This window comes from Lithobates pipiens, unplaced genomic scaffold (assembly GCF_037356315.1).
Source record: "Lithobates pipiens isolate NorthernLeopardFrog02 unplaced genomic scaffold, aLitPip1_a1.2 Scaffold_1, whole genome shotgun sequence".
Classification (NCBI taxonomy): domain Eukaryota; kingdom Metazoa; phylum Chordata; class Amphibia; order Anura; family Ranidae; genus Lithobates; species Lithobates pipiens.
This window is the reverse complement of record NW_027507685.1, coordinates 750,378-763,600: the sequence shown is the minus strand read 5'-3', so window position 1 is coordinate 763,600 and position 13,223 is coordinate 750,378. Positions and strand designations below refer to the sequence as shown.

Sequence of the window (13,223 nt, the reverse complement as noted above, 5' to 3'; positions counted from 1 at the left end):
AGAAGGATGAGGACAGGGTGCAGATCTGCTATGTTAGAGATTCAGAACACTGATTATCACACCGCATGTGTACCAGTGATGTCGTCAACATGGTAAATATAGTGAGGTTCCTGAATTGTGCAGAGGGCAGCACAACTGAATCTGTATGTACATTACTGGTGTTGCATTGTATGTTTCTTAGGACAGGCTCGCTTTAATATTGTTCAAAAAACCTTTCAGTCACCTATGACACCTCCTCCTGAGAAACTTATAAAGTTATAACAAGCATATAGTGGGGTTTTCCCAAATGTGACTGCAAAGGTACAAATACAATTTAGGTAACCATATATACCTATACGCAATTTGAAAAAAAAAATTTCTGCAAAAAGTGCTTTCATTTTTGGTAGTCCTCATGGTCAAAATGGAAAAAATAGGATTTTTGTACTCTTCTTTTCTCTGAAGTTTATTGACGGACACAGCATCTTCATCTTGACCTTAGGGTTATATTGCCCCTTTAGGAGAAGACTAGGTAGAAAGTGTTAAAAACAGCAACACTTGCACAGTACCACCCAGGGGGCGGTCCTACTGGCTATAACCCCTCACACTGTATCCAGCAGCTCAGTTCATCAAAAGCAGTACAAACATAAACAGGAGGGGTGGGTGCTGTGTCCGTCAATGAAAATCCTATTTTCTCTTTCGTTCATTGACGGACACAGCATCTTCATCTTTACCTTAGGGATATCCCCAAGCAGTGTCAAAGAAACAAGGGGTGGGAACAGCAAGAAAATAACTCCACGCATAACAACCAGAGCTCCTCAACGGAGGAGTTGCAATCTTAAACAGCCGTCTGCAAAACCTTGCGGCCGAAGCAAGCATCTGAAGATGCGCTCACACGAACATTGTAAAATTTAGTGAAAGTGTGAACGGACGACCAGGTTGCCACCTTACACACATGGGAAACAGACGCTTGATGTCGGAAAGCCCAAGAGGCACCAATTTCCCTAGTAGAATGTGCCGTGACAGGAAAGGGAGGCGCCCGCCCCCTAATGGCATAAGCCTGAACAACAATCTGTCTGATCCACCGAGAAATGTTGGCCGATGAGACCGCCAGTCCCTTCTTTGGACCAGCCACCGATACAAACAGTGAGTCCGACCTCTGAAAAGGAGCCGTAGCAGACAAATACACCCGCAGAGCCTGGACCACCTCCAAGGAATGCAAAGCCACCCCTGTGGAGTGTGACGGCCGGGGACACGAGGACAGAAGCACAATGACCTAATTTAGATGAAAGGCCAAAACAACCTTTGGCAGATAGGAAGGCTGAGGATACAGCACCGCTTTATCCTTGTGGAGGATCAAGTAGGGAGACTTGCAAGACAAGGCCGCCAACTCAGAAACCCTCCTGGCAGATGTAATAGCCACTAGAAAGACTACTTTCTAAGAGAGTGTCAATAAGGGGATCTCCTCAATGTTTTCAAACGGCGGTTTCTGAAGCACCGAGAGCACCAGATTCAAATCCCATGGAGGTAGCGGTGGTTGAACCGGAGGGGCCACATGCCAAACCTCCTGAACAAACGTACTCACCAATGAATGAGTCGCCAAGGGTCGCTGAAAAAAAAAGACAGCCAAAGATGATATCTGCCCCTTGATGGGTCTTAAGGCAAGTTTCTGATCCACTCCTCACTGCAAAAACAGCAGGATCCTGGAAATAGACTATGTGCGTGGACGAAATCGCATCTCCTCACACATGGAGATGTAGGCCTTACACGTACGATGATAAAACTTCTGAGAAGATGACTTTCGTGCCCTCAGCATAGTCGATATTACCGAATCTGACAGACCTCAGTCCCTTAGCACCTGGCTTTCAACAGCCATGCCGTTAAAGCCAGTGACGGTAAAGCAGGATGAAGTATTGGACCTTGCAACAGAAGGCCCTCTTGCATCGGCAGTCTTTAGGGAACATCCGTCACCATTCGTACTATGTCGGCATACCGCGGACGCCGAGACCAATCTGGGGCAATCATAATTACCGGAACCCCCTCAGCCTCCACTCTGCGAAGCAGATGTGGTAGAAGTTTGAGTGGGGGAAAAGCATAAATCAGCCCATAATGCCCCCATGGAGCCACCAACGCATCTGCCGCATCCGCTCAGGGATCCTTTGACCTGGCCACAAACCTCTGTACCTTCGGATTGAGTCGAGAAGCCAGGAGATCCACATCTGGCGTTCCCCACCTTAGGCAAAGGAGCCGAAATACATCCGGATGTAGCAGCCATTTTGTCCAGCATCTGACGACTTAGGTAGTCCACTTAGCAGTTTTCTATGCCCGGAATGTACACGGCCGACAGAGCCGGCACCGCCTGATTGCCCGAAATTCCAGCACGTTGATCGGCAGGCGGGATTCTTCCTGGGTCCAGCGACTCTGGGCTGACTGTACGTCCCAAATTCCCCCCCAACCAGTCAGGCTGGCGTCCGTTGTGATCATCGTCCAATGAAGAGGAAGGAACGACTTCCCAGACCGAAGGGCCGGTGACCTCAGCCACCAGAGCAGGGAATCCCTGACTAGCTAGCTCACCCGAATTTGACAATCCAGGGACAACAGAGGTTTGTCCCATTTGGACAGAATCTCCTTTTGCAAGACTCCCCAACCGCAAATCGCAGAAACCTCTGATGCATATGGGGACATGCAAGTATGCGTCCTGGATGTCCAGGGATGCCAGAAAATCCCGCTGATGGAGTGCAGCGACCACTGAGCGAACTGATTCCACCCTGAACCTTTGTACCTTCACAAAGCTGTCCATAACCGGACGGACCCCTTCCTTCTTTGGGACTACAAACGGATTGGAGTAGAATCCCTGAAACCTTTCCGGCGTCAGTACAGGTACTATCACCCCGCGCAACAGCAGGTCCTGTACTGCCCCGAACAGGGCTTCCCGACGAGCCAGAAGAAGATGAAGGTTGGAGGGAAAAAATCTGATTGGTGGACAAGAAAGAAACTCTATCTTGTACCCTGATGAAACCAGTTCGCAGACCCACTGGTCAAAAAGTAGGGAGGTCCACTGGGCTGCAAACTCCTGAAGGCGACCCGCCACCCAAGAGTCGGGCAGGGGCAAACCTTCATGCGGTAACAGATTTTCTCAGAGGCTTGTTTGGCTTGTGAAACCAGGGACGCTTTTGTCCCTCAGCAGGCACCTTGTCGGACTGGGAATGCTTACCCGCCGACCTGGGCGGACGAAAAATCCACTTCTCAGCAGAAAAGGAGGGCCCTTGCCTATGGCGTGGCTCCTTACCTTTTCTGGACTGTGGTAGCAACATACTCTTACCCCCAGTAACATTCTTAATAATGTCATCCAGCAAGGCTCCAAATAGCTTCTCTCCCTGGAAGTTGTAAATAAACAAAATAAGTTGGGTAAAGAAACACCTTAGCGTGCGGGCCAGCTTGTGGGACCCGAAATGGACCAACACCTCTGTAGATGCCCCGGTCATATCCTCCATCTTTAGGGTATCCTGCACTGCTGTAATAAGTGTTCCTACAAGTGCCTTTTCCTGCGCTGACCCGGACACGGAGTCATCCTCACCGTCCGAACGGTCCTGGTCCGCAACAGGGGCCGCCTGTCACAGCAGGGCCGAGTCTAAATTTAGAGCTTTCCCCAGAAGACGGTGGGGGGAGGGGGCGTTTTTTACCCCCCTTGCGCCAGCACGCCACTTCCACCCTGGCAACAAAAGCCTCCAGGACCGCCGACAGAGCGTCCATAGGCACCACAGGTGCAGAGGAACCAGGGATGTATGGGGAAGAAGCACCAGCTTCGGACGCCATGCTGACCCACACTCTCCTGTCACCACTTAGGGACCTAAGGCAAGCCACACAAAATGTCCACCCTCCTAGCTGCCACAGACTGAGGGGCCCCCCGCAGGACTCACCACCCTGACCCAGGTACCGCGCTGTGTTGCTGCTGTCCACTCTCCCCTGTGTCATCCACGAGGTGTTTGTGTGAAAAACGCGCTGTTCTAGAAGGAAACAAGCACCCAGCGCTAGAGGCAAAGCTACCTGAGGCTACTAGAAAATGGTCACCGGGTGCCTCAGCAAAAATGTCTGCGGGCGCCGAGAAAATGGCCGTCCAACTTCCAGAAAATGTCTGAAAGACAAAAAACTGGCTGTGGCTACAAAAAAAATGGCTGCGGCCCCAGGAAAATGGCAGCGGAGCGCACGGCGGCCTCCCCACACAGCACAAACACCCCACCATGGCCCAGAAACAGGGAAGAGGATGAGCGGACTCCCAGTGCAGCCCCCTGCCAGGACCCAGAGGCAGACGGGGCATGTCATGGCTGACCCAGCACATAGCTAGGGCCTGCTCACGCTCGATGGCCAGGCTGGGGAGATCTATATTATCCAGCCTGTCACCCAGCTGTTGATTGTGGATCACAGGAATCAAAAATCCATAAAAAAGAAAAAAATTCCCAGGACCAATGGTCCCACCGGGAGCCAGGTCCTTCTCCTACACTTGGTAGAAAAAAAGTTGCTGAATGCAGTGTGAGGGGTTATAGCCAGTGAACCGCACCCTGGGCGGTACTGTGCAAGTGTTACTATTTTTAACACTGTCTGCCTAGTCCTCTCCTAAAGGGGCGATATAACCCTAAGGTCAAGATGAAGATGCTGTGTCCGTCAATGAACGAAAGAGAAAATATGGATATTGTATGGACACTTCTCATTAGAATGTTGTGGCAGGGAGGAAAAAAACACCTTTCTCCTATTATGCATGTCTAATGTGGTAGACATGATAATACATTTATGGAAGTGAGCACAGAAAGCCATTGTATATAAAAACCTCAAAGCTTTCTTCCTTTTATCGCAATACTCCATCAGATCAGGATTCATATCCAAGGCTGGACCTCAAAACCAGACTCTCCTTACTCCTACAACCTCCGCTTACAGAGGCCCTTATCCTAGAAGAGTCATCTTTTTTTAGCTTTCTAGGATAAGAAGAAAGATCTTAGGGAGCTTCTCTGAACAGGATTCAGCTGCCCAGAAAGGCAGGCACAATATACATGATTCACTGGTTCAACCAGTGGCGGAACTACCGCCATAGCAGCACATGCGGGCGCTATGGGGGCCGCAGTCAAATGGGGCCCGGTGAGGACAGGCGCTATGGCTCCGCGGAAGATAGCGGGCGGCTCCGCGGGTGGCCCGCAGGCGGCTCCGCGGGTGAGAGCTGGCGGTCCGCGGGCGGCCCGCGGGTAGTCCGCGGCTCCGCGGGCGGCTCCGCGGGTGAGAGCGGGCAGCCCGCGGGGGGCTCCGCGGGTGATAGTGGGAGGCAGATGAGAGTGGCCGGTCCGCTGGTGAGAGAGTGGGCGTGAGCGGGCTGGCCAATCAGGGAGCTGACGGGCGAGGGAGCATAGAGATGACATCATCTCTCGCCGCCCTCTCATCCCTGCAGTGCAGTTCCCCCCTCACTGTGCAGGCAGCCAGGAAGCAGAGAGATGACATTATCTCTCTGCTGCCTGACTGATAATCTGCTGGCTGACTCTGTGACACAGCAGGAAAGTGGCAGAGCAAGTGACAATCCATAATGTGTGGCAGGCGACGTGGCAAGTGACAACCCAGGACGTGGCAAGTGACAATCCGTAACGTGTGGCAGGTGAAGTGGCAAGTGAAAATCCATGACGTGGCAAATGACAATCCATAATGTGTGGCAGGCAACGTGGCAAGTGACAACCAGGGACGTGGCAAGTGACAATCCGTAACGTGTGGCAGGTGACATGGCAAGTGACAACCTGGATGTGGCAAGTGACAATCCGTAACATGTGGCAGGTAACGTGGCAAGTGAAAATCCGTGACGTGACAAGTGACAATCCGTAATGTGTGGCAGGTGACGTGGCAAGTGACAACCCGGGACGTGCAAGTGACAATCCATAATGTGTGGCAAGTGACAATCTAGGATGTGGTAAGTGACAATCTGTAATGTGTGGCAATCTAGGACGTGGCAAGTGACAATCCGTAATGTGTGGCAGGTGACGTGGCAAGTGACAACCTGGATGTGGCAAGTGACAATCCGTAACATGTGGCAGGTAACGTGGCAAGTGAAAATCCGTGACGTGACAAGTGACAATCCGTAATGTGTGGCAGGTGACGTGGCAAGTGACAACCCGGGACGTGCAAGTGACAATCCATAATGTGTGGCAAGTGACAATCTAGGATGTGGTAAGTGACAATCTGTAATGTGTGGCAATCTAGGACGTGGCAAGTGACAATCCGTAATGTGTGGCAGGTGACGTGGCAAGTGACAACCTGGATGTGGCAAGTGACAATCTGTAACATGTGGCAGGTGACGTGGCAAGTGAAAATCCGTGACGTGACAATCCGTAATGTGTGGCAGGTGACGTGGCAAGTGACAACCCGGGACGTGCAAGTGACAATCCATAATGTGTGGTAAGTGACAATCTGTAATGTGTGGCAATCTAGGACGTGGCAAGTGACAATCCGTAATGTGTGGCAGGTGACGTGGCAAGTGACAACCTGGATGTGGCAAGTGACAATCCGTAACATGTGGCAGGTGACGTGGCAAGTGAAAATCCGTGATGTGACAAGTGACAATCCGTAATGTGTGGCAGGTGACGTGGCAAGTGACAATCCGTAATGTGTGGCAGATGACGTGGCAAGTGACAACTCGAGACGTGGCAAGTGACAATCCGGGACTTGGCAAGTGGACAATCCGCAACATGTGGCAGGTGACATTCTGCAACGTGTGACAAGTGACAATCTGCATCTGGTGGCAGGCGACATGGCAAGTGGACAATCTGCAATGTGTAGCAGGTGATGTGACAAGTGACAATCCTTAATGTGTGGCAAGTGACAATCCAGGACGTGGCAAGTTACAATCCATAATGTGTGGCAAGTGACAATCCAGGACGTGGCATGTGACAATCCATAATGTGTGGCAAGTGACAATCCAGGACGTGGCAAGTGACAATCCATAATGTGTGGCAGGTGACTTGGCAAGTGACAATCCGCAACATGTGGTAGGTGACATTCCGCAACGTTTGACAAGTTACAATCTGCATCTGGTGGCAGGCGATGATGGCAAGTGACACGCTCAGGGATCCCACTGATTTTGCATTATGGTGAGTTGAACTATTTCATTTTATATAACAGAACAGAAATTGGTTAAAAGGCCTGGAGGTCAGCAATGTGTTCCCTTCAGGGGCTGCATAGAGTATACTGCATACTTTGTTGTTCAAAATTAATATAAGCCGTTGCCTGGGTACTGTGCCACATGGGTGTGGTAGTCTGTTGTTTAATGGCATTAGTTCATTTTTTTTGGTGGGGGGGGGGGGGGGCCCATACAACATTTTGCTATGGGGCCCTGTGATTTCTAGTTACGCCCCTGGGTTCAACATTAGAAAATGTAAAGGAAACCTGTATTTGGAGAAACATTTGGCTGTCATTACAGATTTTCTTTTAAAAGTTCTAGTCACATGGCTGTTTCTAGCTTCAATACTTTTTTGAGTTACTAACTGCTACAACCTCGAAATATGTTAGGTGAACACACAGTCAAAACATTTGATATCCTTACTTAGGCTCGGTTCACACAGGGGCGACACGACTTCAGGACGACTTTGTGAGGCAACTTGGAGACGACTTGAATACGACTTTTAGTCACGACCTGGGGTGACTTACAAGTTGCCCCAGGCCAGGCGACTTTTGCCGTGGCCAATCAGAGAATGAGCTCTGAAGGGGGAACTCCACGCCAAATTTCTGAAAAAAAATTTGGTGTGGGTTCCTCCTCCGAGAGCATACCAGGCCCTTAGGTCTGGTATGGATTCCAAGGGGAACCCCCTACGCCGAAAAAAACAGCGTGGGGGTCCCCCCCAGACCCTTATCCGAGCACGCTACCCGGCTGGCCAGGAAAGGGGGTGGGGTCGAGCGGGCGCCCCACCCCAAAGCACCCTGTCCCCATGTTGATGAGGACAAGGGCCTCTTCCCGATATCCCTGGCCGTTGGTTGTCGGGGTCTGCGGGCGGGGGGCTTATCGGAATCCGGGAGCCCCCTTTAATAAGGGGGCCCCCGGATACCGGCCCCCCACCCTATGTGAATGAGTATGGGATACAATGTACCCCTACCCATTCACCTGTAAAATAAAAGTACAAAAAAAACCACAACACACGAGATAAAATACTTTATTGCACAGCTCCGGGGGTCTTCCGTCTTCGGGGGTCTTCTCGCCGGACTCCTCCGCTATCTTCTTGTAGCTCTTTTACTAGCGGAGGAGCCCGGCATTCTTCTTCGTCGCCGCCTTCGGGGGTCTTGTCCCCCTCTTTGGTTCTTCTGCCGGGCCACCGCGCCTTCTTATAGCTCTTTTACAGGCGGTGGCCCGGTCTTCTGTCGCCGCCGCCGCCTTCCGTTCTTCTTCTTCTTCTTCTCCTGGTGATGTTGACTCGACGATCTCTCCGGACGCAATGCCATGGTGACAGTCCCAGCATCCTCCAGGACTGTGACATCATAAGGGGGCGGGGGTCACCATGTGACATCAACCCATGTGACCAACCCATGTGACATAAACCCATGTGACACCGCCCCTTGTCCCTATATAAGTGGCAGCGCAGCGCGTCCCTGGCATTGCGGCCGGAGAGATCGTCGAGTCAACATCTCCTGGAGAAGAAGAAGAAGAACGGAAGGCGGCGGCGGCGGCGACAGAAGACCGGGCCACCGCCTGTAAAAGAGCTATAAGAAGGCGCAGTGGCCCGGCAGAAGAACCGAAGAAGGGGACAAGACCCCCGAAGTCGGAAGAAGAGGACGGCGGCGAAGAAGAATGCCGGGCTCCTCCGCTAGCAAAAGAGCTACAAGAAGATAGCGGAGGAGTCTGGCGAGAAGACCCCCGAAGACGGAAGACCCCCGGAGCTGTGTAATAAAGTATTTTATCTCGTGTGTTGTGTTTTTTTTGTACTTTTATTTTACAGGTGAATGGGTAGGGGTACATTGTACCCCATACTCATTCACATAGGGTGGGGGGCCGGTATCCGGGGGCCCCCTTATTAAAGGGGGCTCCCGGATTCCGATAAGCCCCCCCGCCCGCAGACCCCGACAACCAACGGCCAGGGTTGTCGGGAAGAGGCCCTTGTCCTCATCAACATGAGGACAAGGCAAGGCACCCCCCCATGTTGAGGGCACGCAGCCTGGTACGGCTCAGGAGGGGAGGGGGGCGCCCGCTCATCCCCACCCCCTTTCCTGGTAGCGTGCTCGGATAAGGGTCTGGTGTGGATCTGGGGGGGACCCCCACGCCGTTTTTTTCGGCGTAGGGGGTTTCCCTTGGAATCCATACCAGACCTAAGGGCCTGGTATGCTCTCGGAGGGGGAACCCACGCCAATTTTTTTTTCAGAAACTTGGCGTGGAGTTCCCCCTTCAGAGCAAATAATTCTGTCAAAGTCTCCTCCGTATAGACAGAGATCCGACTTGGAGGCGACCTCCATTGAAATCAATGGGTACAAGTCGTCTACAAGTCGGATTGAAGTAGTACAGGAACTTCTTTTGAAGTCGGAGGCGACTTCAGTAGCGTGCATTAAGACGGCTCTCATTCACTTAGGCCGCGTACACACGGGCGGACTGTCCGCCCAACTAGGTTCGTCAAACAGTCCGTTCAAAATTAGCATGAACGGACTTGACCACACACGACGAACGAACAGTTCGCTGAAAACTTGCGCGATGACGTGAACGGCACGTACGACGGGACGAGAGATTCGAAGTCCAATACACTGCAATGCAACCTTCGCCGTGTAAATTCTTTCTGAGCATGCGCGAGACTTAGTTTCTCGAACAAGCCTACACACGAGCGGACTGTCCGCTCAAACCAAGTTTCAGCGGACAGTCTTACGGAAATTCCGAAAAACTTTGTTCGTCAGACTGTCCGCTGAAACTGTCCGCTGAAGCCCACACACGAGCGGACTGTCCGCTGAAACACTGTTCAGCGGACAAAGTTGGGCGAACAGTCCGCCCGTGTGTACGCGGCCTTACATTGATTTTTAAATGTTGTCCGACCTGAGGCGACTAGGGGCGACCTGAAGTTGGATCGCAGTCGCCCCTGTGTGAACCGAGCCTTAGGTCAGTGATTCAGAAAGTGCTAAAACAAATCAATCAACATAATAATCAGGTGACTAGTCTTTCCAGAAACAAAAGTTTAAAAAAATGGCAAACCACAAATTTCTCTGAGAATAAGTTTCTTTTAAAGTGGAAGTAAACTCCCCTATCATTTTCAGCCAAGGAAGCTGCCATCTTTGCCTCTGTTTAATCTTCAACTGCTATGGTGCTGCACATGTGATTCGTTATGACACCAGCCATTGGATGGTTTGATAGTTTGGCTGAGAGCACAGCCAATGTGCAGTTAGCATTCCCGGCATGCCTTTTTTTTTAACTGTTTAAATCGATGGGTTTACTTCCACTTTAAGCCCTACAAGCAGCTCAATTAGGATAATTCAGCTTCTGTCTCATTGCATCTCTAGTTACCCATAAACAAGTCCGGTTGAGCTCGTTCTCCATTTGAAGATGCCTCTCTGTTAGCTACGGCCATATTGCGGAGTCTCAGTCCATCGTACATTCCCTGGAGCTTATTATACTGCCTACTGCGCTCCATCAGCTTTTCTGAGAGTTCGCTGTATTTTCTTTTATATTCTTCCAAGATTTTCTTTAAAGAGTTTACTTCCCCTTTCATGGCAGCCATCTCTGCATCCTTGCTTTGTATTTGATGAGTATACAGTTTTTCCACCTGCTTCAGATGTCCTTCTGCTTTGCTGTAACTATATTCCTGGTATAACCGTTCCTGGTATATCTAAATGATTCAAGGAGCAACAAGGAACAGACATAATTTTTATTATTATTTACCAGTTATATAGGGCTAAAAAAAAAAAAAAAAGTACACTTATATTGAGACCAATTCAGTGTGGCTCTCAGTCATGTGATCACTGTGACAGCTATTCACGGTGATCACATGCAGACCAGGGATTCATTTAAAAAATAAACTTGTTTAGCCTGCAGTAGCCACTATAGCCTAAAAATGGCAGTATGTCTGTTTAATTTATATACTTTAAAAAAAAAAAAATCGCATTTTTTTAAATGTAAGCCTATAGTTAAAAAACCTGAAAACCCAAACAGGATATTTATCAAACAAAATAAAAACCTCATATGTTTAAAAATAATTTAGGCAGAAAAATAGCCAAAGAGATTTTGTCAAGTTGCTGCTAAATTTTCTCTGGTAATGAAAGGGTTCAATGTAAGAAACAATCCATTATCATAACAAGCTACTCGATTTTTTTCTTTAAAGCCAAGCTATGGGATGGAGAAACAAACCCTTGCAATGAGGGCCCCCTAAATTGTAAGGGTTAAACTCTTGTTAGGACTAGGGGGAGCTGAAGAAGATGTACTATTTACCTTAACCCTTTCACGACTAAGCCTATTTTTGGCATTTGGTGTTTACAAGTTGTATTCCATATTTTTTGCTAGAAAATTACTTGGAACCCCCAAACATTATATATATATTTTTAGCAGACTCTAGAGAATAAAACTGCGATTGTTGCAATATTTTATATCACACGGTATTTGCGCAGCGGTGTTTTAAACGCAACTTTTTGGGAAAAGGGACACTTTCATGAATTAAAAAAAAACGAAACAGTAAAATTAGCCCAATTTGTTTTGCATAATGTGAAAGGTAATGTTACGCTGAGTAAATAGATACCAAACATGTCACACTTTATAATTGCACGCACTCGTGGAATGACAACAAACTACAGTACCTAAAAATCTCAATAGGCGACGCTTACATTTTTTTTTACGGTTATCAGGTTAGAGTTACAGAGGAGGTCTAGTGCTAGAATTATTGCTCTCGCTCTGACGATTGCGACGATACCTCACATGTGTGATTTGGACACCATTTACTTCCGTATGTGTTTTCTTTGCTTCACGAGCTCGCGGGGAGAGCTGGCGCTTTAAAAAAAAAATTATTTTATTTTAAATTTAAGATTTTTTTTTTATTTTGATCACTTTTATTGCTGTCACAAGGAATGTAAACATCCCTTGTGACAGTAATAGGTGGTGACAGGTACCCTTTATGGAGGGATCGGGGGTCTAAAAGACCCCCGATCCCTCCTTTACACTTCAAAGTATTCAGATCGCAGTTTTCGGCGACTCTGAATACTGTATATATTTTTAAATTCGGCGCCATTGGCAGCCGAGTAAACGGGAAGTGACGTCATGACGTCGCTTCCATGTTTACTATTAGGAGACTGGAATGAAGCAGCTTACAGCTTCATTCCAGTCCCTGCCCAGCAGCCGGAGGCATCGGATTGTGCATCGGTGCTTCCGATTGAGCGGGAGCACCGGTAAGAGCAGCAGGAGGGGGGACATCCCCTCCTGCTCCTCCGGCATAACAGCCGAGCGGCTTTTAGCCACATCGGTTGTTATGGCTGGAAAGCCAATCGCCCGCTGTGAAAAACGGTACTGGGATGATGCCTTCTGGTGCGGGCATCATCCCGGTATAACCCCTGGAAGCTGAGTACGCACATCTTCATATGCTCGGCGGGAAGGGGTTAACCCCCACTCTGGTGCTCTCCTCATCTCCCTGAAACTCTGGGCAGTGAGTGTCATCATGTACAAAGCAGGGCTATTAAGCCTTCATTGTACATGGAGGAGGTGTTTCTTGCGACCGTGGCCAGGGGGGTGCTTTAGAGATGAAGCTTCAAAGGAGCATACAGATGCAAGGAGTGAGATAACTGTTATGCTGCATACACACGAGTGGAATGTCTGACAGAAAAAGTCAGACGGAAGCTTTTTATCGATTCATTCCGATCGTGTGTATGCCTCATCAGACTTTTTTTTTTTAAGAAAATTCTGACGGACCTAGAAATAGAACATGTTTTAAATATTTCTGATGGAACCAATTCCTATCGGGAAAACCACTCGTCTGTATGCTGTTCCGACGGACCAAAAACAGCGCATGCTCTGAAGCAGGTACGAGACAGAAGCTATTGGCTAACTTCCTTTTTCTAGTCCCGTCGTACATGCTGTACGTCACCGCTTTCTTGGTGTGATCGTGTGTACACACGACAGTTTCAGCGGAATTCCGTCTGAAAAACCTTCAGAGTTTATTTCCGACGGGAAAACTGGTCTTGTGTATGCGGCATCACTCTTTATCCCTATACCCCTAGACTCAACAAGCAGTTAATATATTAAAGAAGAAAAAGTGGACTTGGACACCACTTACAGA

General features: G+C 49.2%; 1 protein-coding gene across 1 annotated transcript in view; it reads right to left on the bottom strand.

Annotated features, from left to right (window-relative positions):
- Window positions 1-13,223, bottom strand: part of CCNB1IP1 (cyclin B1 interacting protein 1) — a 36,432-nt gene that overhangs the window by 477 nt on the left and 22,732 nt on the right. Inside the window, exon 3 of the mRNA XM_077456769.1 lies at window positions 10,472-10,793. Coding sequence (XP_077312895.1) covers window positions 10,472-10,793 — 322 coding nt within the window. The remainder of the gene's footprint in view (window positions 1-10,471; window positions 10,794-13,223) is intronic.